Below are 27,527 nucleotides of genomic sequence, written 5' to 3'. Positions count from 1 at the left end.
AGCCACACTGCTGGCTTTAGGGTGCATTTGCCACCTCTTCAAGCCATGGCAGGTACCACTTCTGTGCATCCAGTTTTTGTCTGTGGGCTTCCACAGACTCGACTGGTTGGGATTCAGCCAAGGATTCCCATCGTGTTACGTAAGACTCATTTCAGAGGCCCACTTCTTAAAGCCCATTAGCTGCCTAAATACCTTAAAAAACAAAAAAAAGAAAATCAAGTTTCAGCTTACCCAGATGTAGCTGAGCACGCTTGAAAGGAAAACATTTTTTTGATACCTAATTCAACAAATCTTTTTCTCCTCCAATCAAGAGAAGTCACCATCAGGTATCTCTTCCCCTCTTTGCAGGGAATCAGCACCGACCTATTGTCTGTGCAGCCCTGAGAGCACCTGGAAGTCTGGCCCACCCATCTATTTTGTACAAGACCAGCCCACTCTTTCCACCACTGTGGATAAGAATTGGCCAGGTCAATTAGCAGATGCTGAGAACATAAACCACCTTTCACATAGTCCATTAGAGGCCGACACACAATGGACTTGTGTTTGGAGAGAGGGATGAACAAATTCAAGTGGAAAAAATGCACGCACACTTGGTTTCTCGCCCATCTGCTTTCTGCTGGCTGCTCGGCCAGCCGGGACACACAGGGCTTTCTGGAGCTCAGACCCAAGGCTGCACTTAGGTTCTGCAGTTCAAAGCCGGCTTCAGCAGGAAAACGGATGTTACAATGTAGTCAAGACTGTATTTTAGTCCGTTTTTCATTGCGGAATAAAAACTTTGCCCAAAGCATGAGGATGTGCACAGCTCTGATACCTGGAATATAACTTCCTGAGCAGATTAACTTCCAAGCTTCACCTGCGTACTACACCCCTCCGTTCCAAACGAGCGGTTTGGGTGGGAAGGCACTTTTGGTGGGAGTGTACGATCGGGTGAGCTGCTGTGTACACTGAAAAGACCGCAGGTCAGTGCACAGGCACATATAGTAGCTGCAGCAGCATGTAGTACGGGACAAGTCACAGGTCTGGACATTTGCTGATTGCCTACAGGTGAGGAAAAGGTGAGGAAAGAACAGCATTTCAGCACAGAGATTTAAACCTTGTAATTTCTTTAATTCCATGGATTCATCAGACTCAGAAACACGGGACATTTTGACAAAAGCATAGGATTAAATATTCAGTTCTGTGGTTCCAGTTCTTTATAGACTTCGCTAAACAAGCTCCCCAAAAAACCTTGTTACAGTAATTTAGGACATAAACGCCACTATTTACTTTGCCTCTCTGTTGGAAACCTGAGGGTAAATGACAGGTAAAAGGAGGTTTGAGCTGAAACTCAGCCTTGCACTGTCTGACCCAGCCCTATTCACCTGAGCACTATGGCTGGCATCCTTCGAGAGGCTGTCACAGCTTGGGGGGCTGATGCCCAAACCATGGTAGCTGTCTTCTCACAAAGGCAAGTCAAGAGTCTTAAGACATTACCTTGCTTAAGCAGTGAAAGGTATGTATATTGCATTCACTTGAATTGCAATAAACCACTTCACACCAACCAGATGGTGTAAAAAGTTCTTTAATGGACGAGAAAACCAGAAGAAACAAATACAGAGGTTAAATTCTGCTACTAAGACAAGGTGGTTCCCACCACTAATGTAGCAGCCATGTTATACAGATGGTTTATGTATAATGTGGACATGTCCTAGAAATGGCAGCAGTTTTTATAGACCCATTATAACCATGAGATCTGTACCAGGTCAGTAAGACCCATCCAGTGCAGCACACTCCAGGCAACAGCAGCCAAAACTGAATGCTTAGGAGAAACATTAAACTGACAAAGTGAACTGCACTATTCTGTCCCGTAAATTAATACTGTCACTCAAAGAAGCAATCCCACCCCCTCCCTGTGCTGGCATTTGGGTGTGCCTGTGAGAGTGAGCTGGGGCAGGAAAAGGAGCTGGCTGGAGAAGCAAAACTTCTCCCTCCCGTGGGGCAGCACCCAGCAGAGCAACGTGCGGCCGGGCTGGGGTGAACTTGTGATGGAAGCGCAGCAGCCAGACACCTACTGGGTGACCCTTCCCTGGACACGCTTTACCCCCAGCAGCCAGACACCTACTGAGTGGCCCTTCCCTTGAAATACTTCACCTCCAGCAGCCACTCAGGGGATTTCCTCCGCTAGTGACGGCACCTCAGCCATTCCATGTGACGGATCAACACATAACAATATGCAGTACAAACTACAATGGTAATTTGTGATTTTGAAAAGGCGGCCCATAATAAAAATAAACATTAAGCATTGTTTTGGTATGTTATTATTTCAATGACGTTTCAGATCTGTTTCAAAACTTCCAAGCTTAACCAGCAACTGGCCATTACACGCTTTTCTTTCAGTAACATGAAGAACCACAGAATTTCAAGACATCCATCTATGTGCTCTCTCAGCTTATACAAACTTTAACCTCCAAGTAAGCCTGGTGTGTGAAAACAATGCATCAACGAACGTAACTGTGCTCCAGGCAAGCTCATCTACATTTCTTTCATGACAAAACTGACCTATCTGTTAGAAATTAACTTCAGAGGCACCTACTGTATTTACTTTATCAGCTGATGTACATCATAATGCTTCCATCAGAATACTTATTTTTCATCAAAACCTACATTTATATACAGGTATCTACTTCATACATGTGATGATGGAATATAACAACCTTTTGCTGGCGAGATTTTAGGTTTAGAAACTACACAAAGCCCTATCCAAAACTCAGGACTGCATTACCTTCTGCATGCACAAGAACACTTTCAGTCTCCCCCTGATCAGCACCATAAACGATGTATACATTAGGCTCATTTCGGAAGAATGAAAGGTTTGTTTTCTTCTACTAAAAGTTTTTGCAAGTCACTATGTCTCAAGTATTCCCCATGTTGCTCTTGCACTTCTAAAACTGCAGGGCTGTCTCACTCGGCTGATCCAGGCCATCTCCGCAGCAGTCTCAGCTCACCGCAACGCCAACGAGCGAGACCCAGGCAAGAGAGAACTGCTCCCTGTCCCACTCAACACCCAGCGATAGAGCTAAACACTTGTGCGCTTCTCCTTCTCGGAGCAACTTGCACAGGAAAGCAGGGAAATGCCCCTCAAGCACAGCTCTCCCGACAGCAATGCCTGGGTTTTACCCCACCAGGCTCAGCTCACCAGGTTCTGTCACACCTGCGCCAAAGGCCCTGGGACAGGATCTGCCGATTCCTCCAGGCAGGAGAGCACTTGCAGGCGATGCTGCACCGCTGAGCGCTGCCGTGCTCCGGATCGCCAGTCCATCCTGTCCCCATACTGCCCACTGGCATTAATCAGCTCTCCCTTCTAATTATACTTGCTTGCCAGGAGTTTACTGTTTTGTGGAATGCAGGCAGGACAACTTTTACCTCTGCTGATCTGCCTCTTCCCTCCTTCTTGACTAAGAAAAACCCAAACCAACAAAAAACCCCACCGAGAATAATACAAATGGTTTGACAGAGGCAGGAGATAACTGTCCATCTAGATCATGCCGTACCACAGTCACCCAGCCAAGGCTCACACGGTGCCAGCTTGGGGACAGCAGCACATGAGTTGCCAGTTTCGAGGCATGCTTCTGTTTATTTCCTCACTAATTCTTAAAAGCTGTTCTTTAAAATCATTCAGTTTCACAAGCTATTTTCAAAGATTTGGCCATAGAAATGACAAGATCTCGAACTCCTCCTGCAACAGAGCTCCTCAGGGCCAGGCAGGAGTGACATGACTTTGTCACGGAAGGAGCCATGGTTTTTCCATTGTAATGTAGAACTAGCATAAATTGATGCAAATAAATGAGATTATGCTGTGTCTTTTTAAGATTCTTGTTTGGTTTGGTTTTTTTCACTATGAAAGTTGAATTCCTCTGTACAGCTGTCAGGTTAGGTTGATTTAAAAACTGCCTTACAAAAAGTCATGATTACCAATGTATTTGCTATTTACATTGTTCTGTGAAAGTCTACAGGTACACTGGTCTGGCTGGGAACAATAACAAAAAATATATACATGAATATACTTGTATACATTTGTCATTAGGAACTAGTTATATTCAAGTGCCACTCTGATTGACCTGTCTGTAATTATTAAAATATCTTCTGGAACCTCCTCTGTCCTTAGGATAAAAGATTTCCTGCCTTTCTGCTTTTTGTTCAGGAGGTTTCCTGTTTCATGGCCCTGAGATGCAAACCTTAATCACACAGGACCAAACCAGGACTGCCATTAGAGGGCTGAGTCCTTACAGAACTTCACTATCACGAACACACATTTAAGTTCTGAGCAGAGTATTCTAGGGAGACTTAAATAGAGAGAAAGGAATTTTATGTATGAACTGCTGACAAACACTTTCCCATAACTGGAGTCCGAGTTATATCACATAATGAGAGTTTTTGTTGGAATTACATTTCTGCTTCCATATATCTTCCTCTGAGCATCCCCTCAAGAGCATACAGAAAAGAGACCCAGCAGCAAAAAGTGCAACTTTAAGTAGTGGTGCCAGTCTGCACACATCGAGAGATCAACCACCGCCATCAAAACCAGAGATCAAACCGCTTATGTCCAACACCGATGCAGAACCTGAAACAGCACCGTGCACCAGTGCACGGCTACCGTGGCTTTCTGGCTGGTGGCAGCTCTGGCCACCCTCTTCTAGCACACAAAGGCCCTGGAAACAAGGGAGCCTCTTCCCTGCCCTCCAGCGCTTGGTCCAGCCCACAAACACCACGTGAGGGACTGGGAGAGGAGGAGGTTGTTAAAAAAAAAAAATTACAAGAGTTCCTCACGCTAATGCGTTAGATAACTAGAGCTGTGCATACCTGGTCTGCTTTTGTGAACACCTGTTTGCACACACAAGGATCTTGCACTCAGTTGCAGGTTCTCACCAGAAATAATAAACTCTGGCTTCGAGTGTGTTGTAACTGTAGGAGGTTCAGCAAGCAGCAGCAGTTACAAATATTAGTTGTATAACTTCACAGTTTACCTATTTTGACCTTGAGATGGCAGAGAAAGAAAAGCTAGCAAGGCAAATACTATATGGTCCAGCTACTACAAAGATACAACACAGAACCAGAAGCGAGAACAGAGATGGAACAATTGAAAGATCCTTTTTCTTCCCCTGCATCTCCTGCAAATGTTGCTGTGCCTCATTTACTGTGCTGCTTAAACATGTTAAAGCAGAGCAGGGGAAAGAGGCAACTCCATGCTCAGGTTATAAAAATGACTGGGAAAAAAAAAAAAAGGAATATGTAGTTTAGATGATGACAAGTCAGTCATGATGGAGCAGAAGAAAAGGAACAAATGGAACAGAATATCTGGAAAGAGGATGGAAAAAAAGAGAGTGAGAAAGAAGCACAGTTGGGGCCAAAGATATATATCTTTTTTTTAAAGAAGTGCGACCAAAGGACAGAATTTTTGCATGAAGTTATTTTCCTGAAGACTCTGTCAGCAGAACTTCTGCCAGCTGATGTCACTGCCTTAGCCAATGCACTGCGTTCTGCAGCCCAGGCCTGTGACTGTGAGCCTGAGCCTCCCCAGTTCCTCTCATCTCTGGGATAGCCACGTGGCCATCAGGCAGGGCTATCGTTTACTCATATTACAATTAAACTACAGGAAAGCATGTAGGCATGCAAGGGAAGTGATGGTCTAGCTCCTACGTAGCTGCAGCCACGGAACAACGCACAAAAAAAACCAACCCTGTGAGTTCAATCTTCTTGTGCCATCAACCACGTTCTATGTACTTAGAAGCATGCAAATAGGTTTCATATTCACACATACGGCCCTTGCTTTCTTTGGATGCATGAAACCCAAAAGTCCACAAGCTGCATGAAAAAGAACAAAAAAAACCTACCCGAAAGAGCGTTTTCCCTGCTGCCTGAACGGTGAAAGGCAGCGAGAGGAACCGAAAGCCAAGGCAACGAGGGGCACCTTTTGCATCGAGCAGCTCTCCGTGCGCAGCTCCGCAGCAGCGCACGCCAGGAGGCTCCTGCAGCTACAGAGTCCAGCTGCAAACAGGCTCTGACAGGACACAGCAGACGGTAAACACTGCCCCCAAAACTGCGCAAACAGGAGGTCTTTAAAAATCGGGTCTGCAGGGTCTAATGAATGTCCTTGGTAAGTGCAGATCTCACAGAACCAGGGCTGCAGCCCAGGAGCTGCTGGTTTCCAGCTCACACACAGCTCTTTGGACAGGACATGTACCAGCAAGGAAGCAGAGGGACGGGGGGAAAACGTATCTGTAGGTACTTACATGCAAGATGAAAATTAACTGCACTTTAGGCATACTTAAAAAAAAAAAAGCAACACAGAATAACCATGTATGACACTTTGTTCCCCCAAAATCATCCACCTTAATCACAAAACACTTTGATTGTACTTATTAGTATTTAACACCTCTAGCAAACAGTTGCTGCAATCAGGTTCTTTAGTAGCAATACAGTTAACCAGTTACAGCATTAATCAGTCCAAAGCTAATTATCAAGGGTGTTTCAAAAATAGCATACCTAACAACAGGAAAAAAGAGAAATAATTCATACCTATTAGATTTTAGTTGATAAAAAAACTCCCACCTTAACAAAATATTCAGTGCAGAATCAAAACAATTTTAACAAAATATTCTTCAACAAGCTTAGTAAATCTAATGACAACCATACATCTTTTAAATTTTTTCTCAAGACTTACCTATGTTTTTCTAGTTCGTTGTGTGATGACCTATTAAAAAGAGAAAAGAAATATTAGAGAAAAGGATAAATACCAAGATTTAGAATATTTAAGAGCCAATACCTGCATAAGTTGCAAAAGAGCTCTCTAAAACATGTATTTGCATGGATTATGAAACAGCTTTGCTGTTAAATTGGTTCACTTTTACATCCCTTAGATACTTCAAGGTATCAATTTAATTTCCATGCGTAAACCGTGGGTTTAGGGGGGAATTATAATAAATTTGCATTTATTAGTGTTCAATAGATTCAGGGACAGAATCGAACATAAAAAACTGAGCGGGTTAGTAATAAAAGCAGCCCACAAGATTTTTTATCTGTGAAGCAAAATCATGAGGGGGCAGGTGGTGTTAGAAGATCTAAATGGAAACAGGTAAGAGTAAGAAGCGCCCAGAGAGCCAGCTCTCAAGCCCACGGAGAAGCAGAAAGAAAAATCAGCAGCTAACCACTGCTCTTGCTGTTGTCATCTTAATGGCAAAAAAGAGGAATCTTCTTAATTCCTCTGAGTTTACAAACAGGAAGAAAAAAAATAAAACAACAAACAAAATATCACAGTCCCTGAACAGACCACATCAGTGTGCTATTCTCTTTAATCTGCCAGGCTTCAGGATATTTTGCCCCAAACAATGCCTCAAGTTGTCATTAGAAGGCAGCCCAAATTTCTTGGAGGATTATTTTTTTTTTAATCGATTCAGCTGGAAATATTAATTTTATTTATTTATACACCTCAGATGAAAAACGTTCCTAAAATGAAGTTACTGTCACGACTTCAAACCCAGCAACTTCCTGGACCTTTAGCTTAGTCCAAGCAAAAACATTTCCAGTACTTAAGGATCAAAAGATACAAAGGCGGTGGTGGCTTTTATGGCTGGCAGATTTACGTCAAAGCAGCTCTCCTAACGTGCTGTAACCCCTGCCTGCATCTGGGCACGATGTGCTGACCGAGGCAGCTTTGGGGAGGTGTAAGTGCACAGTCCGGCCAGCAAGCAGAGACGTCCCAGGGCCAGAAATTCCTCCCGCACAAACGCACAAATCGTCCTGCTGCTCCCGCACACCCGCGGGCAGCTGGACGTCACGGCACACATAAGTGCTGCTGGTGACAAAAGCATCTCTCCGCTCACAGAGAAGGGGGAAAAAGAAAGCAGAGCTCATGCAAATAAATAACCAACGGACAAATCACCAAGCAATTTATTTCAGCCCGGCGGAGCTCCCAATCCTGCAAGGAATTAGGCAAACTGCCCCTCTGCAGATAAAAGAAAACTCAAATGCATACAAGGTTCCACACTGATGTTAATCCATCTTCACTGGAAAGCATCCCAGTGTTGTTACAAAGACATCAGTTATGTCAACTATTACCTGGTATCTGTTTCTATGGCTTTATTTTTTTTTAACCTGTTGCATCCAGTGAGCCACTATCAGGCAATGTTCATGCTCTCAACCAATGCAGCAACAGTGAAAGTGTTTAACACATATTCTGTGCTAAATTAATACGTCAAGGTGGGCTGGCTTTGCTGTGATTTACTTTGCCATTTGACCATAATAAGGGAATACAGTTTTTATTTTCTACTCCTACACACACACAGATAGCTCAAATCTTTTTGCCATGAAAAAGTGAGACAAACACTATGCCAAATCTGCCAACATTTTACAAAAACACACAGAAAATATAAGTTCAGGGGGAAGCATTCTCCCCAAACACCCCCAATGGGCCTGTCGAAGGCACAAAGCTACAGTTCACGGGGAACTCCAGGGGAGAGGAAATACAGGCTGGCCTAGATTCAGCCCTACGGCATCACCTCCCTGACATTTTTGGCAATTATACTTAAGATGAACACAATCGCTGTAATGAGTCGATTCTGACCTGCCTGCTGTAGTGGAGCTCAGATCCAGCTCCAGCGGGCAGGCCTGGTGATCACTGCACAGCAAAGCTGCTGGCCAAAAAATGCAGCCTGCATGGAGTATTTTGCTGGGTCAAGAGAGGATGCGATGCGCAGCTGGAAGTCCTGCGTGCAGCACGCCTACCAGGCACCCCGGATCATGAAGGGTACCCTGGGGCACGTCCTGCCAGACCAGATGTGGGGGGCACAGTTGCTACCCCAGTTGTGCCAGCTACCAAGCGGAGCAGCAGCAAACGGGTGCCTCTGTGCACAGCTCTCTGGGATGCAGAAGTCTAATCAATGTGTGCAAACACGGGCACCAAGCACACAGCTCAGGTGGTGCAGGGAGGCTGACTAATGCCTCAAGCATCAGGCCCTACCTGGGAACCAAAACTGAGAGTTTTGACATGTACTTGGGAGTTGCTCCATCTACAAAAAAGGCTAAATACCCTGTTCTAAGCATGATGGTTTATTTTTTTTGATGGGTTTGTTTTCAGAAGAGATGGAACACTCTCTAAATATTGTTTATTCTCTCCTGGAGATACAGAATCCAATATAGCAAGCTTAAGCTCTACACCATACTGCAAGAACATCCAGCTTTTTCTGTTCTTCACGCAAACTGAAGTGAGGGAAAAAAAACATAAGACCCGGTCTGCATAGAAACCAGTACCCCAAGCACTACCTCTGTTTCAAAACGGAGTCTTTTATTACTTCAGTAGAAGATAAGTTGCAAGCCAAGACTAAGAAGATATATGGATATATATATATTTCTATAAAAGAGACAGATGCATGGTTGTGGTTTTCAGACAAATGGTCTGTGGAGCCCTTCAAAAGCAGCTGCAAGAGAAGCAGGACTTCTGGTGTTTAGCTTAAGCTCACTATCTGGGCTTTGTATCTCCACGCAAAACCTGGGGGATCTAGGGGTAGCAGCGATGAAGGTGTCAATAAAAGGTTCAGATAAAAATAAAAGCGAAAAGCTAACAGTAAAAAAAAATCATCAACAAAATCACAGATTCAGAAGGAGGAGATCAGCAATGCTGCTGCTGAGATAGCCCTAATATCCCTTTAGCAAATGCCAAGCAGTTCACCAGCTATGAAGTAGCATTTAAATATTCTTTCTGAATAAATTGTCAAAAGAAGATTTGAAAGAAGGGGGAGGAGCGAAGTAAATGCAGATGTTGGTTTGCAAGCTGCTGTGCCACTTCCAACAGCACATCCTCAGAGCTGTCCCTTTCCACTGATCTCGCTCCCCTAAACAATAGTCAAGGTATTGGACTTGAGAGTTTGGTTGATGCAACATTCAGCAGACACGTTTAAACAATTAGACCAGGTGCTAATTGAGATGATAAGACTAGCACAAAAAAGACAAGTGCCCCCCAAAGTCCACTTTCTACCAGTTTACAGGTGAGCCAGCAGGAACTGCCCACGTGTACAGGGCTGAGATTTCACTCCATGCCCAGTGCGCCGCCTGTTTTATCATTGACGCCTTCCCCTGCTCCTCCAGCCATTTGCCCCACCAGACATTGCACCTTGTCGGAAGGATGCAGCACAGCTCCTGACAACAGCGGGGACCTGTCAGCACCGCTGCAGAAATCTCTTCCCTAATGCTAATGAGAGCCACATTCAGGCTGCGACTCGCCAATACGCTACCAGCTGCCAACACATTTTAAAGCGCTATAGGGAGCAAAGCAGGGTAGTTAACAAAGTGCTTAAAACCATAGCAAGCATCTCGCCTGCAGTGGGGCTTTCAGGTGCACGCAGAGCTGGCAGGGTGTTGTACAACCCACGTGCAGAGGACACAACTCCTCCTAAGGTCGCGCAGCACTTGGAGGGCCACATGCGAACTGGGCCGCCTGCACTTCACCTTCTGTCCAGGCCGAAAAGGAAAGAACAAAGTAAGAAGTTTTACAAGGTGCTACACATGAAGTGTCCACATCTAAGTCTCACTCCCAAGCGCGTCAGTGTGTAAGAGCACACAGCTCATACACTCACAAGGGTATTTGCTTCTCTGTCCACACATAAAACCTGCTGTGGGACACACCTGACAATATTACAGCCCAGCACCCCAACCACCAAAGATGAGGAGTGGTGCAATGCCAAACCTGAGCACAACTGTGCATCCTGCCCAGTATGCACTGCTCCTGGGTTCCTGGTTTTAATCCATTTCTTTTAAACTGGACACATTGGCTCCAGCCTGCGGAAGAAACAGCCTGTATGGAATTAATGCACTAGAAATGGCTACTGCATTTTCCTCATAGCAAGAGCTCTGGCTCCAGCACCTGATTCGATTTTGTGCTGTTACACATTTGTGGCAGTGAGGTCCAAACACACTTCTAACTGGGTGACAATTTGTTTTCTTCAATTGCACAAGCACTGCAACTCTCAGGCATTGCACACCCCCTGCAGCTCCTCAGGGGCGACAGACCAGTTGGCAAGATTTATTATATTGGGACTAAAAATGCATCAACAACATTAAGAACAAGCACGGTGATTTCAATTGCTGTCCCTCTGCCACCAGCTTTAGGAAAGCGAACCCAGAGGCATGTACCGAATTCAGAAAGCCAGGCAAAAAAGCAGAGGAGCCATGTCTGCAGAGTCTGGTTTGCGGGGTTTTATTCTTGGCCTTCCACAAAAAAAAAAAAAAAAAAAAAAAAAAGGAAAAAATAAATAAAACAGAAAAATAAAATAAAAATCAGGCTGTGATCCCTAAGCTGCATTGTGTTGGCACAGAACAACATCTGCACGGAGCAAGGGGCTTGCTCTGCAGGCCATGGGTTGACCCTCACCATGAGCCAACATTAACAGAGGAATTCGGACACGAAGCTCTGTTTTTATTTGAAACACCAAACGCAGCTTTTATCTTTTTCTGGATATAACCCTTCACCAGAACACAGCACAAAGTCCAAGTCTATTTATAAAACACATGAGCAAAATTATTAATTAATAGATACAGAAGACGTATTTATAAACCGGCATTTATTTTGCTGCCCCTTCCTTCAATAAACCAGCTCCTAGATTAACAGGCCAAACACACTGCACCATCGCCGTACACTTCCTTTCTCTGCAAGTAAATTTAACCGTGACCTCAGTAGACTGGCATTAACACTAACATTTTCGTTTTTATTTTACCTTATTTCTGACCCTTTCATGTCAAATTGGCTGCCCGGGCAGACACGGACCTGCACCCACAGACCTGCACCCATGCACAGCTCAAGCCACTGCACTCTGGTGGGTGTCACTACAGCCAGGGCACAGGGAAGCCCAGTTCCCTGCAGGCCAGCTTGTTTTCCTGTCATAAAGTGCCTTCCCTGGTGAGCAAACATCACCCAATTTCGGATTGGCGTTGTAGTCCTCCTCGGCACATCGCACAAGTGTTACCTCTCCTTTTCCCTGGATCAACCAGCAAGCTCAGGGGGCCTTCTGAATATTTGCTATTAGCATTTCCAAGGCACAACTGCACTAAATCCAGCTGCTTTATGCCTCTTCTATAATTCCAACTGCACGTTAACAAGAATCATTAGACTGCATGGCACTGCTTTAGGAACGACAGCCACTGCTGTGTGAAGAGGAGACATTTACTATACTGTGGTCAAGTACCTGATAAGTATATTAGTGCAACACGTAGATGTGACCCAGGTTTACCTCCCCTCCAAAGACAATCGTGTGCTTTTCTCCAGTCTCCTGTCCTCTTTGCAAAACAAGAATCCAGTTTCATTTGCCAGAGGATTTTGGTCAAAACTACTGGAGGGGAACAAGTCTGAATCTCAGCTTAGGATCCGGTACAAACAGCAAACCGGAAAGAGAGAGAAAACAAAGCAGTTTGGTTCGTGTGACATGGGAAAGGGCACACCATGGGAAACTGAAAAGAAAACACATAAAATCAAGTAATATTAACGTAGAAGTGAAAAAGAAATGGCTAAAAATTGTTTCTGATTGCTACCAGTAACCCCAAGAATATTGTTTAGCAACAAACTGCTAATGACCGCATCCAATTTTGATCCAAACCTATCAGTGGACAAAGCAAAAACATTTGAATTCCTGCGGTGGGCAGAAAGCTTATAGATTCTGCTTAATTAAACGCAATTCTGCTGGTATTCTTCCCTGCATGAATCCAAACCTTTCAAAATTGCCTCTCACTTAATGGCAGTTGAGAGGCTGGCAAGCTTTTAGCCCAGACCTGAGCAACAGGGCAGCTGGGATCCATCCGTCCCTTCCTGCACGGTGCCCAGCCCGCAGCGCCTGGCCAGCACCGCTGTGCGACATGGGGTACGCTCGTCCCCCCTGCACACACGCAACATGGGGGAGAAAACACAGAACAAAGAAGAAGGGTACAGCACACCAGGCTTCCTCACATCTGACAGATGTTTTTTCTCCTCCTCCCCTCTTTTCTGATTTTCCAAGAACGAGGAGGAAGATGCTTTTTCATGCTTTTATATATGTGTCGCTCATAAAGCACGAAAACGACAACTAAAATATATCTCACTTTTTAATCTGATCAGACGCTGCAAGCAGCAGGATGCAAAAATAGATAATGAAAACAACAACAAAGCCCCTGCAGTTTTGAAACATCCAGTTATCTGCTCCATTCCTACTCTTCCACCCTTAAGTATACATTTTTATATGTAAGAAAAACAACACAATAATAAGGCATAAATTTCAGACATGTACATAGTCATGCCCGCCTGCATCTGATGCTCCAAACCCAGAGCGTCTGGAAAACGGTTCAGGTGGAACAATATGGACAAACACTTTGCCCGGTGGTTCACATCACCCACGACCACTTTAGATCCCCTGAACTTGGGCCAGTCATCTCCCTCTGTTAATCTCTGAGTTGCTTAGGAAGATTTAACTGTATTATCAAAAATTCAGACTCTAGTCTGGGGCTCAGACCCTACAGCCTGTAAGCTCCAATAAACAATAAACCAGTGATGCTAGTGTACTTCATGTATTTTAGACTGGATGTTCCAACGTAAGGATAATCTCTCCCCCTGAAATCTGAGCACACAGGCACACCTGAGCAACGATTGCTGGGTACAGGGTCCGTAAGTCCAATGCGGAGGTGCCCAGAGGGCCTTGCTGCTGCACCTCCATCCCCAAAATAGCAGGGTGCTGCATTAAAGCAAAACGCCTCTGCATCCCACACCGGCGAGCAAGGCCGGTGTCCGTGCTGAACCAGGCAAAGCACCATCCCGGTGCTGGCCACCCGTGAAACCGTTTCTTCACAAGCATTATCCTGTCTCATAACACATACAACTCACTCCTAGTCTAATCACTGCAGCTAGAAGAAATGAAAGTGTAAGTAAACGTATACATCCCATACCGCAGGATGGCATTTTTGAAGGTTGCCACTGCTACAGTGCGAGAATCAGAAAGTCTGAACAGGTAAACACAAATCTACGGGCAGAGAAAAAGCAAGAAGGTTAACTGCAAGCAGACGTGTATGCCTCAGCTTTAATAACGCTAGCAAATCTGTAACCAGAAATCTTTTAATTCTGCTGTATTTGATAGATTACAAATCCTCTCCTAAAAACTCCTGAAAGCAGCTTAGAGTTCAGACAAGTAACTATTTTGCAGTGGATGACAAGAGACCTAAGAATGGAAATGATGGAATAATAGCTCTGTAAGTAACACAGATTTCTTGGATGCAAGAGATAGAAAAGAAGAAATCTGTAGTTTACAGCTGCAAATCCTATGGGACCTTATTAGGTTAAATGTGTTGGGTTTTTTCAAAGGCAGAAAGCATAATTTATAAGAAAATAATTTAAAAGCTTCAGGAGCAAAGTGTCTCAGGAAACAAGACACACCTCCCACACTTGATGACTTTCTTTTTTAAAATGAACTGACGTCTTCTCTAACCTCCAAGATGAGACAAAGAATTCAACTAAAACCAAAAAATGTAGGAGTACTGCAATTAATACCCCCTGAATTGGTTGCCTTTCTTGGAGCAGGGGCAAAGGGGAACGATTTGCTCCCCCTCAGCTATCCTCAAGACACATTGCTGGGCAGCAGTAGGCACAAGCAGGGTGCTCACCAGCTCATGTTTTTCTGAGGGAGGGAGCTCGTCAGCTTTTGATTTCAGTTTGCACCTCTGGTGCCCCACAAGCAGCCGCTGGCCAGCTGCCCTGTGCCACCCCAGCACCGGCAGACCCTGCAGCCGTGCGGGATGCCCGCTGGAGGAGCGAGAGCGGAGTGGGCTGCCGAGACTCGCTGCTCGTTTGGAAAACAAGTCACGTGCAAGCCGAGTTCATTTTAGGCTATTCTACAGGAGCCACCATCCAGCACGACCGTGCAGAGCAGAGCCTGTGCTGGAGAGAGCATCGCCGCTCCAGGGAGAAGCAGGCCCAGCTGGGCATGGCCCTCCGTCCTCTCTGGAGCAGCCCTGGAAGAGCAAAGCAGAGCAGGGACAGCACAGGACAGGGGCCAGCACCGTCCCTGCACGACAGCCTCCTGCACGTACACAGCCACTACCCGAGCAGCAAACAAAGCTGCAGAGAGCCTGCGCACAGCAGCCCTCCGCTCGTGCCATCGCAGCACAGGTAGCGGCTGCGGGGAAAACAACAAAACCACCACGACCACGACAAAAAGGCAGACGATAATCGTGATAAACAATGACCGAGTCACGCGCTTTGATGGATCTGCATGAGGTGGGCGGGCGGGCTGGTGACCCGGCAGTGTGGCAGAAGCCCCAGAGGGGTCAAGTTCACTCTGGCACCTTCTCTCTTAATACCTACACAAGTTCAAGTGCACGAGTAGGTCTCCAACCGCCGCCCCGCACACGCTCCCCCTCTGAGAGCCCGGCGCCACGCTGCAACCGCAGGCTGCATCTGCTGTGGCTGCCATGGGGGAGGCGGCTGGTTCGCTGCCTGCGGTTTATAAATAAATTCCGGGGTGTGGGGGGGAGAAAAATTAGTGCCATGCAAAGAGAAGTCTGGGTGGCGATTATGGTGTTAAGGTCTGCAGTGAAAGCCGCCGTCGGTGAGCGCAGAGCAGAAGGAGCGATGAGGGCGGATGGTTTAGAAGTGCAGTGAGTACTAAGGAGATGGTGTACGCGTGGCAGTGTTTATATGAGAGATCAAAACAGAGCCAAGCCCATCCAGGGAAAAAATGGCGACTACCGGGATGGGGGAAACTAAGACACTGGATTAGTTATTATTTTTAATAAACGTATGCACTGCACATAAGCTAGACACATTGGAAAAGCTGCCGATTCATTCTGAAAAAGCGGTGCGTCTATTACCTGTTATTCTGGGATTTTCTGGCCATGGTGCCTGCCTTTGTTTTCTTTCTGGAATAGTCACTATCGAAGGGTAACACTGATGCATAGCCATGTTCTGCTTCTAGAGACAAAGTCAGCATTAGTGGCAATATATTTTTTCCATGCATTTTTTTCCTCCTTTGCAGGAACGCTAGGGTAAAGAACAGAATTTTTTCCGGTTGATTTGTTTGGATTTTATTCTGGCATCTCTTAAAGAAGCGAGACAAAAAAAAAGAAAAAAAAAAAAAAGAAATATAACAACTCGGTAAACGGATAAAAAAAAACCAAAACAGAAAAGGAAAAAAAAGTGCCGAAATTAGGAGGATTATTGGAGTGCACATTAAAAAACGAGGCGGATCATGCAAACCCTTGTCACGCTGCGCTGGGGGAGGGGAGCGCTGCCGTACAATTACCGACTGCCACACAGGGCGCGGAGCGAGAGGTGTCCGGAGCGCTGCAGCACACGCACCGGCCCCAGCCAGAGCTCGACAAAAAAATAACCGATTTTTAAATTCAAAAAGAAAAAAAAAAAGCCAAGAGAGGAGCAGCGCTCCTCCCCCAGCGCCGTGCCGCCGGCCGAGCCCGGCTCGCCCCCGCGGCCCCGGGCAGGTGAGGGACCGGGGCTGCTCCCCCGGCCCGGGCCGCCCGCCGCCGCCTCACAACAAAGGCCGAGAGCGGCCGGGGGCGCCTGCGGGTGCCTGACTGACTGCCCGCCTGCGCCCAGTACCTCGGTCTCTTCTCTCCAAGTACTCGGCCGCTTCCAGGAGAATTAACAGAGAGTTCAATTCCATGGCTGCCTGTGCCGAGCCCCGAACCCCCGTCGCCCCGTGTCCCGCACCGCGCCGAGTTCACGCGCGGGGGACTTCCAAGCCCCCGGTTATAAGGCACCTCTCTCAACCTACATTTGACACACAGGCGACGGGCAGCCGGCGCCGCCAATAGGAACCCGCGGTTGGGCGCTGGGGCGGGACGCAGGGCGGCAGTCGGGCCAACCGGCGGCCAGAGCGCCCCCCCTTTTCCTCTGGCTGGGACAGGGAATGTTGACAGATCCCCATCGCCCCCTCCGATTGGCTGGCCACTATAGTAACAATTTAGAAGCCGAAGCTTAGCAACAGCACGTGGTGGCCCAGCCCCCGCGCTCGCTGAGTGGCCGGCTTCTTGCATGTTAAGCAGGTAGCGGCCGCCGATTGGTGCGCGCACCTCCATGCAAATAAGGCCGGAGAATAGGCCAATGGGGTGAGAGGCGCGTGCCGTGCGGCGGGGGGCGGGGAGGCAGGCGGGGGGAGCCAATGGGCGGGCTGGGGCGTGGCGTTGCTGTGAGGAAGAGGCAGGCGGAGGGGCAGGGCGAGCCGAAGCTCCGCCCCTCCCGCCCTCACACGCCGCCGTGCCGAGGCAGCTCCTGACGTTAACGGCAAAGCTGCTGCCGGCAGCACGGCCGTGCGGAGCTGCGAAAAAACAAAACACGAATCAAATAAAGGAAAAAAGGAAAAAGGCGGGGGCGGGAGGTGGAGGAGCCCGGGCGCCACCCCAGGCGGCAAGACCGGAGCCAGGCCTGGGCATCACTGACCCGCGTGGAGGAAACCCGCTGCGGCCAAACCCGCGCCTGCTCGGCACGGCTGCACACGCCTGCCCAGGCACTGCCGGGCCCGGCCTGGCGTGGCCCCGGGCGCACGGCGCTGCCCCCGCAGCGCTACCGGCCCGGCTCAGCCCCGCGCCCCGCCGGGCACGGGCACCCGCGGCCGCCCGGCCCGCGCCGGCCTGAGGGAGCCGAGGCCCCGCCCCTCCCGGGGCTGCGCATGCGCGCGGGGCGGCTGGGGCGGGCCCGCTGCTCCGGAGAAGGGACCAGAGCGGGGGGGCGGGGACATTTTCGGGGCATCGCGGGCCGGTTGTGCCCCCGCCGCTCCGCCCCCTCACCGCGGGCCTGCGGCTCAGCGCCGGGCAGTTTTTACCCCAAAAACTCGGGTTTTTTCCCCTCCAGGCCGCCGGGAGGGGATCCCTGGCAGCCTCAGGGATCCCCGTGAGGGGAGGGCGGCAGCGGGCCCTGGGGAGACGCCTCCTGACAGCGCCCAGGGAGCTGAAAAACCCACCTGGTCCCCGGGCAGCCGCCGGCCGTTGGGTTTGGGCCCTGGAGCATCTTACAGCAAGAAAGGGGCTCTCGGTGTGCCTGCTGTGGGATTTCTCACCAGTTAGCTGACATTTCAAGCAGATTTCGGTTCTGTTTCTCCTTAGCGCCAGTCAGAAGAATGTTGGCATATGACTACAACTGAAGGAAGAGCCGCCTGCTGTCGTAGTGGAAAGTACGGCAAGAAATGAATTGGAATGAAAAAGACGATAGAAATGAGATGCCAGAGGTGCTGTAAAAAATGTGTCTGGCACGTACTCTGTGATCTTTTACAGTGCACAGGCAAGAGAGGAAAACAGCAATACTGCAAAAACATGCACAGAGACTTGAAATAATTACTAAACTCTACACAATAATCTGACCTGCTGAAAAAAACAGTGGAAAGCTCTCAGAAATGCAGTCAGACTTACTGCCAGCTTTCCAACCCTTGCCAGCTTATTCAGCTGCCTTTCGTCATCTGGATACACAGACGCCATCTACCAGAATAGCCTGGCTCCTGGCGTGCAGGCTGAACAGGAAGGAGCTCAGCACCTTTCCTGTCCACACCACCCTATTTGCACTCCTAACTTTGCATCCTTATCTCAGATAGCTGCTGCGCAGCTGTTGCCTAAAGCTGGTTGGTTTTAACACGAGCAAGTAGTTTTTAAACAGGCGCATTTTAAGCTGCACCGTGGTCACAAGTTGGTACATTTTCAGGCCTAAAGTGCTGTAATTGGTCCTCCTGCAGAATAGCACTTAATGCACACAAGTGGTCCCATTGATTTTAACCGAACTATTAATATTTGAGTAAGAGCTGTTCAGCATAGAGGAGGGTTGCAGAATATTGCCCTGTGTGTTTATTCCTCGGCAAAAGATGTCAGCCACAGTTTCCTTTTAAGAGGATAATAGCAATTCAGATTAAAATAAGGATTATGCTTTACTCTTTTTACAGGATTGTGGTATAACTACATATACATTACACCTGATGATTTATAAGTCTGTATCTTGTTGCTTCAGATACTCAAATGTAATGCGGCTCTTGAACATTGATGAAACACAGATCACATATTGCTGCCATTTGGTCCAGGCATCAGGGATGAGACAAAATGCAAGGCTGTGAAGAAAGCAGCATTGTGACTGCAATCTAAGAGAATTTTGTATCTGCTTGGAGAAAGTCTGATTCTGTGAATTACAAGGCAGAAGAGAATTTGGTGCCTAGATTGCAACAGTAAAAAAAAGTGGCATAACATTTTCTACTTGCTGCTTGAACTGTTGAAATTCTGCTGCATGTGTATGACAGTACAGTTTTCACTGTAAACCCATTTAAATGTATGGCAGTTTTGCTGGTGGCTTAACTGGAAGTAGGTTTAGACACCGTTTGACGTTGCTGTCTGTTACGAAATAGCATAAAACCGTATATGCATATGTCTGTGTTGTCCACACAGGAAAGCCTTTGCCTGACCATGTGTGTAGGGCATGTAGTAAAGAAAATGCAAAGATGTCCAGATAAGGCACAGAAGTATTCTGAAGACAGTGGTTTTAATATGATTGAGCACAATTTCACATGGATAATTGCACTTTCCAGGAAATCCCAAGTAAACGCAAATGCATTTAGGAAGGACAGTATATCGGCTGGCTCATCCCAAACAACGCTGACACACATTTAACCTGTAGTTGCATCAAAGGAGCTTTCTGCACAGTGTGCAACAGTGTGTTAGAGAACTGAGAGTAGTCTTACCAAGATTATTTCCTCTAGAGTTAATTCAGCTGAGTCCTCAGGAGGGACCATAACAATTAAAATACCTGGAATCAGTCATTCTGGATCTGTTTTTACTTGTGCCAGTGAACCAGGACCAGCTTTGGTGGTGTCAGTGCGGGTGCAGAGGTGTAAAATGGGTGTGAAGGAAGATCAAGCGAATTACTTCAAGAGCTGAAGGACATGCTCTAAGATATACATGTGTTCAGAGGCTTTGCAGATTTGCGTCTCTAAATAGCTTTTTTCCATTTCTACGAGCAAGCAGCATGAACAGCTGAGTCCTAAAGAAACAGCTGGCCTTCAGTGATAAGGGGTAGCTGTCACTTCACGGTGAAGTTTGAAAAACTTTCTGTTTAGAAGCAGAAGAGAGAGTCAGCAGCAGCCACACCCCACAACCTGCACTGTTTGCAGTTTCTTTGCTGCCTGCACTTTGTGATTGGAGTGGTAGTATTTACATTTTTAAATGTTGCAATGCCTTTCCTTTCCAAAATCCGTCCTGTGTGTGACATGGTGTGTCAGATCAGTGACATCGGAACTGCTGACTGCCTGGAGCTGTGATGCGGGCAGAGCTCTGAAGCTGAGGATCCATAGTTCAAGCAGCTTCATTCACTATTCCACATGTACAGCCTTAAAGAAATAATTAGGCCTCCCATGCTTTTCAGATTTGGCTCATTGCAGTTCCTACTTGTTTCTTTCTTCTTTAAATTCCTCACTGTGTGTTATCCTTATGTCAAGAAATAACCTCCTTCACTGTACCTCGGAGTTCATCCCCCTATTTGCTTGGGTGTTGCAAGGCTTAGGTAATTAGCAAAGAGTTAGTTATCTTCCTGCACAGGAGGGGATCTGCACTCAGAGCTGGCACTGACATGTTTCAGCTCCTTGTCTCAGCATCTCAAATACCATTTAATTTCTCGTCTCACCTGTGGTTCAGATCATGACTCTTGTTTCCTAGATGCAGAAACCAAAACACCTGAAGTTTGAATAGAAAGAATTTTCAGAAGTAACAGTTTTGTCAATGCCCAAGCCCGACCTGAGATACACCAATTATATCTACCCTACCAAATGAAGCAAGGCCAAAGACCATGGAGGCCATGGGGACATCCCTGATCACAAATGGCAGATGTCACTGCAGCCGCGGGCCCTGTGTCTCCTCTGGGCTGCTCCTGACACACATGTGGCTTTTAGTCATCACTTCATTTTTTGTGTGGTTTGCTTTTAGTCTGGGGTGGGTTTTTGAAGTGCGAAGTGTCTGAGGACGTGTGGCAGCCCATCAGAGAGCTGCTTTCAGAGCTTGAAGCTGAGGTTACATGACATGAAGGTACGCGGGGTATCAGGGTGAAGGAGTTGCTGCTACAGCGCTGAGGGACTCTGTAGTGTGGAGGAGTCATGTCTGTGCAATCTCATCCAATGTGCCTTCTGGGTTGGTCCTCCACCTGCCCTACTCCTAGAACCAAACCCAGGTGTAGGCTTGGAGAGTAGCTTGGTCCAAGGACCACGACAGCAAGTAACCAGTATATATACTGTATGGTCCTATGGACCTGAATGACTCCCACGCATTTGGGTTGGTGGGCTCTGTACGTGACACTCGCCAGCCCAGCTTGCTGCCTGCTCTTGACCAGTTGTTTGCTGCACTCTGTGAATCACTGGCTTTGCCAAAACAATTGAATTTCTCCTGGTTTTGTTTGGGATTTAGCGAGGGGTTATGAAATGCTACAGAGCAGACATGCTTGAAAGTCAAATCTGAAAAAAAAACAGTACTTCAAACTGAATGCCAGTCCCTCGTAACATTCATTTCTTGTTAATTGCTGAATTATGAAAGACAATGTTTGTATCTTAGCGTCCTTGACAGTTTGGCTGCAGGGACCTCGAATGCCCCCCTCCACCAGCGCTCCCTGACCAGCGAGATGTGCAGTACGCTGCCGCCAGGCCCTGCAGCCATTTCTGTGATCAGGCATGAAATTATTCTTAACTGATTGAAGTGAGGCATAGACTGAAAAGCTTGAGAGACACTGATTTACTCCATCATCCTGCTCCGCCTCAACTCTATTTCACCTAAATGATGCCTGGCAATTGTGAATAGTATCATCCTAAAAATCTTCACTGATGCTGCCACGCTCAAAGCGCTTTACAAAAGGCAGTGGTATCAAGGCTTTCATTTTAAAAGACAAAGAACAAACAAGACAAAGGCAAAACGACTGGGTAGTGTCACTCAGCAAAGGCAGGGGAAGAGCTGGGAGGATGACCTGGTGTTCCAGTTTGGCATATTTGGCATTGTAATACATTGCAGAGGAAGGATTTGTTATTTGATGTAGGATCTGAATCTCAGACAAGCCTTATTGCATTCCCCTGGTGTAGGAAAGGGGCCTTATGTACATTTGTATTGCGTTAAGCTTCCACGAAATATATAGATGAGTGCAGTGCAAAGGAGCTTTGAAGAAACCATTGACTGCTTTGTGTTCGAGTGCTTTTGGGGGGCATGGGCATCTGCCCGAGGTCACTGCTTGAACGAGCTGATAAATTAAACCTTTCTCCTTTATCTGCTAAAATTTGCAGTCAGGCCTTCTTGTTAGGTAACTTTGATATAAGCACATCATATAGCACTAAAAACATATTCTGCCTCACTGTGATCATCTTCCAAGCTGCCTTGATGCTGAGCAGTGCTGCTGCAGTCCAGAGAAACAGAGCAGGGTTGTGCACCTGTGATAGCAAATGGAGCTGAAACCAGCCTGCCTTTGGCAAACAGAATGTCTGCTTTGAGAGGACAGGGAGGCAGCTGTGGGCTGTATGAATAAAATCAACCAGTGGTAACACAGTCTCAGTGGCATCTATCCTCTGAACATAAAAAATAACATTTTCTTACCCAATGTGCCTGCCTCCTGTGTATCCATGAATCATGTCTGCTGAGTTTACAGGAAGAAGCTCCACTGAATTTGTATTGCTCTTTGGTCTGAAAATCCATCTAGATATGGAAGAATGAGTTCATGTGTCCTGTGGAGACCAACAAAATAGTTAGCGGCTATTAGTTCACTAAATATTTATTACAGATAGGGAACGAAGAAAGAAAAAGTTACATTTACAAATTTAAGCATGGAAGTTGCTCACCTGGGTGCTTGGACATCCAAAATCAACTGAGTTGTAAGCTGAGTAAGTCAGATTTTGAGATGAGAAGGAAATTAGAAGTGGATTCCTGACGTCTTTTCATGCAGCCATTCTCCAGGAGCCAAGTGATGTGCATACATCTATGGGAGGACAGATTTTTGTTTATCAGATAATGGCTATCTATAACATATTTAGAACCTTGCAGTAAGTATGTAAGCAAATTGTAGAGTTCTATGCCCAGTAAGGAAAAAATGCCTAATGTGACTGATGCAGATCTACTACCAGCTGTAGGATTCTGTCGCCTACTTGCATTAGCTGTGATGTATCCAGGTGAATCTGTGACGAGAAGATTGCAGGTGTATACCATATTGTACAATAATGATCATACTCTGCATTTCTGTAGCGTGTCCGACTCACACACTGCAGACGGCTTAGTCAAGATTTGCCAGTTCAGGCCCTTGAAAGATATTAGTATTTAGGTAAATAAAATGCTGTTCAGCTGAATGAGGGAGGAATCAATATTGATCCTGAACCTCATACTGCTAGTATAGTTGGGCCAGTATTACCGTGGTAGAGATAAGAGAGCTCGTACATCAATACACACATTTGAGAGAAGATCAAAACAGCCCAGGTGGTAAATAAGCTGGATGATTGCCTGCAGGACCTAAAATTAGAGATCAGCACAAAGACTTGGCAGGTGAATAGTCAGCAGATGCTGTCTTATCTCTCTATTTGCTTTGGAAGATGGGGTCTGACCCAAAACATGTTGAAATCAATTTCTAGCTTCACCTTTATTTTGATAGGCTTTGCACCAGGCTCTAATCAGCTGTGGGCCTAATTAAATGATTTTCCTCACTGCAAGCTAATTACTCCTATGCAGAAATGAAACTGAATGTTAAATGTGCACTCTATAGGAACTGTATCTGTAACGTATGGTTTAGAATAAAAAATTATGGGCTTGATTTCATACTGTCTTACATAGTTTCTTGTTCTACATAAAGCAAGCACAATTTCCCACTTTCTTTTATTGGTATAAGTATGGAAACTGAGTGAAGAGTCAGGCAGAACAACTCTAACAAGCTCCCTTCGCTATGCAACAAAAAGCGAATGCAAGTAGGAGATCATCAGCTTTCAGCATCCGAGCGAGGAAGAAGCAATGCATTTAAATGGCAGCAAGGAGTTCAGATATCAGCAAAACGTTCTGACAGCGAGGACAGCGAGACATTGGGCTGGGAACCAGGAGCCTTTGGCACCTCCAGCTCAAGAAGCCTGCGAGAGGTTTTGCTGCAGCCTCGGGCAGGGGATGGAGCACCCAGAGACCTCCTGGGCTGCTTTTGCTGGTCCCTGCTTGGAGTTTTGCATCGATTTGGGGAAAAATGCAAGGTACAGGACAAAGACAAATTTGCTGCCATCACCTTGTGGTGACGGGCCATTTGCTGTTCTTGAACAAATGGCGAAGCAGGTGACATGAAAATGTGAAATCTGCAGTAATTAATTAGATAATGGGAAATCAATCATGCTAACAAGTATGTAAGTGTTGGCAGACTAACCATCGCTGTGTGGATGGAACTGATTTAGTGAATACTTTTTTTCAGGGATCATGGGTGGGAGGTGACGTAGGTCTGGCCAACAACGATTGTATATGATGCTTCCCTGTATTATTTCCCAGATAAGCCTTCAAGCTGAATGTTGGTTTTGGTGCTTTGCTCGAGGCACTGAATTCCAGCAAAGGGAAGATCTTTGCTTGACAACCCCCAAACACTTCTGTGATGGGGTGGAGTGGAAAAGGAATGGCCTTCAAAAGGCACCACTTGCTGAAAGCAGCCTTGCATGCAAAAATAAAAATGAATCACTTAAGCTGCTCTGTTGGTTTGGGGACCAGAATCTAGGTGCTGTAGCACAAAGTGGTTTGGACCCACCTTATGGGACCCACACAGCTCCGTGTTTGCTAAATGTGGTAATTGTAAACTGCCAAAATCACAAGGGGAAAGCTTCATCCTCAGGCAGATGTTTACCATGCAAGTGTCATGTGGGATGCCCCATCCTTTGTGTTGATGCACGTTTAGCACTGGGAGAAGATTTCAGTAACAAGGTGCAAGTGAGGTGGGAGATGGGGCCAGGATGTAGAATTTAGCTTACTTGGTTTGTTTTCCTTCCAGCTTTCCACAGTCTATTTTTTTGCCTTGTACTTGGCTTTGTGTCTGCGATCCCGTCTGTCCTGTTTTTGTTCGCCTTCCTTTGTTGCCGGTGGTTTCCCACTGTTTCCATTCCTCTCCCTTCGTGTGACACAGATTCTCCACCTGAGCCACGTCCAAGGTGCTGGGCTCCCTGCGGCCACAGCACAGATTTGCGGTGCCGAGGACACGGCCTCCTGCTTCGCTGACAGTGTCTGCATTGTGCAAGTGAGCGTATGTTTTACTATCCCTCAGAAAAGAAGTTCCAGGGCATTACTTAATGGATTCTCTTTTCTAACTGATCAAGACACTGGCAGCTCTTCACCTTTTCTTCATTCTTGCTGGTCTCTTGGTATCTACAGGAGACCAAGGTCCCGCTAGTCTAGATGATCTTCACACAGTGAGAGAGATTTTTTTAATGTGAAGACCTTAAAGTCAACATGGAGAAAACAGGAAAAGGTATGATAAAGTTGTTATGAATAAATCTTCCCTATGCAGAGGGAAGTAGAAACACAGAGAAACCCCTGGATCTCATTAGTAGGGGTCCTGACGTACCTGCAGTGACTTGGATATCTGGAGTCCAGTTCAGGGCTTTCACCACAAAATGGTCCTCCTTCTCTTCACTGGGACCAGTGTAACACCGGGATGGATTTTCACTTTTGCCTGCCATTCGAATGTGCTAAGGATAATAGAAGGTGGACCCATATCAGACAACCGCCACAACAGCATTGGGACAGGGCATTTCAGCGCTCACTCACTTGCATGGGAAAGTCTAAGTCGGACCAAGTCACTCTGTCATCTCTCTGGTTTTTGAATGAAATGATGAGGGCTATTTTAAAGTGTTATGTATATTGGCAGTTATCCCAGGGGGTGAGAAGATTAGTAGAAGTATATTCCCATGTATAAAAGATAGCTGTAATATTCAGAGGTGCGCTGATGAGATTTAAAGCTTTAACTTCTAATAAACATCTCTCTGGAGTTTGAAGGCACCTCGACGTACAGCTATAAGGGACTGTAATTAACATGCAAACTCCCATGAACTCAGAAAGTCCCCAAAGGCAGGTAAACTCCAATTGCTGAGCAATATTACTGCTCGTTTCTGAAGTGCCATCATAAACTACTCTATAAACATGCGTGAACGAAGGCTGACACAACCCATACAAAAGGTAGCTTTGGTCGAGACTCAGGTCGCTGGGCCCCGTGCCAAAGGAGGCTGGGGCAGGACCTTGTCATGGCCCTGTGCAAAGCAGCGCAGATCTTGTACCCAAGGGGAAGGAGTCAGTGCTGGGGTACTTTGTCCCCATGTTGTGCGTCACCGGTGACGGAATATGTTGCGCCTGGTGGGAGACAAAACCCCTGGGAGATGGCAGGTTCATGGTTCACCCCAATTTATTCCACTGTGACTGGCCGAGAACCACACTATAAGTCTGTCATCAGGTAGAAAACCCCTATCTTATGACTCTTTCCTCTGTTTACAGGCTCAACTTTGCTTCTTAATTAAGATATATGCTTGACACTAGACAGGCAGTATGATGGCTTAATGAAGAAGAGGTTGGAAGTAATACCTCAGCATGACCTCTGCTTTCATTGTCTGTACCTTTGACATCTAACCAAACATATTAAAACTACCCAAAATGCACACATCTGGCCTCTTTGTAGAATATGTTTGTTTAATTTTTTTAAAGCTTTGCTTACCTGTGGAGTCTGTTATTTATTATATGATGCTCTTTGCCACTTAGGCACTATGCTTAATCAGATTTGTAAATTAATTCTCTCCTGGGGTTTCTCTTTGTGTGTTCAGAAAGCATAAAAAGCGTTCATGACACGCTTCAAAACACACACTGGTTACATCAGTCGTCCTCTCAGCATAATAGTTTTATGGAGAACACGTTAGGTTAAAAAACCCCACGTTTCCTTTAATTCAGTTTCTTTCCCCCACTTTTGATCCCTAAAGTTACGTCACGTGTTAGTAAACAGCTATGCGACATGCAAAGGCTGTAATTGTGATTTTTTTTTTTTTTTTCTCACTGGAGGAAAAAGGCTACCGTTTGCTGTTTAATACCTGTTATTACTTTTTGTGATATCCTCATCTGAAAACATTTTCACCCAGGAACTTTGCTGCCTTCTGGCAGCTGGAAAGCTGGTTGCAAAATGAGTGCTGCTCAATCACAGCCTGCCACGTTGTCCCAGCTCGGTGGCCCCAGCCCAGCAGCAGGGCTGGGGCTGGAGGGGAAGGGGCAGCTTGGATGGGGAGCACCAACCTCCCCATCAGTGCTGCCGCATCTTCGTGGATGGACCATCCCTCACGCCCACTGTGCCCCTTCCTCATCACAGCTGTTTGAGACATCTCCTCGTCAGCAAAACACTTCTGTGGCAAACACCACAATGTAGGAAAGGATTCTAATGGTGGGAAATGTCGCTGACATTGGTGAGGGTGAGAGGGTGCCATTGTTGTGGTTTAATCCGAGCTAGCAAAACAACCACAATAACCACTCACTCATCCCCTCCCCAGCCCCCAAATAGGGGA

General features: G+C 46.6%; 1 protein-coding gene across 2 annotated transcripts in view; it reads right to left on the bottom strand.

Moving 5' to 3' along the window:
• The window catches only part of MXD4 (MAX dimerization protein 4), a 39,313-nt gene extending 22,581 nt beyond the window's left edge, over positions 1–16,732 (bottom strand). Inside the window, exons 1-3 of one of the 2 annotated variants that reach the window (XM_065634620.1) lie at positions 16,598–16,732; positions 15,853–16,021; positions 6,701–6,730 (exon numbers count right to left, since the gene is read on the bottom strand). In XM_065634620.1, coding sequence (XP_065490692.1) covers positions 6,701–6,730; positions 15,853–16,021; positions 16,598–16,661 — 263 coding nt within the window. In that variant the 5' untranslated portion in view covers positions 16,662–16,732. The remainder of the gene's footprint in view (positions 1–6,700; positions 6,731–15,852; positions 16,022–16,597) is intronic. The other variant, XM_065634621.1, reaches the window with a different exon arrangement.
• Between the last annotated feature and the right edge of the window lie 10,795 nt (positions 16,733–27,527).

This window comes from Caloenas nicobarica, chromosome 4 (genome assembly GCF_036013445.1).
Source record: "Caloenas nicobarica isolate bCalNic1 chromosome 4, bCalNic1.hap1, whole genome shotgun sequence".
NCBI lineage: Eukaryota > Metazoa > Chordata > Aves > Columbiformes > Columbidae > Caloenas > Caloenas nicobarica.
The sequence above is the reverse complement of the archived record's forward strand: the minus strand, read 5'-3'. Positions and strand labels throughout refer to the sequence as shown.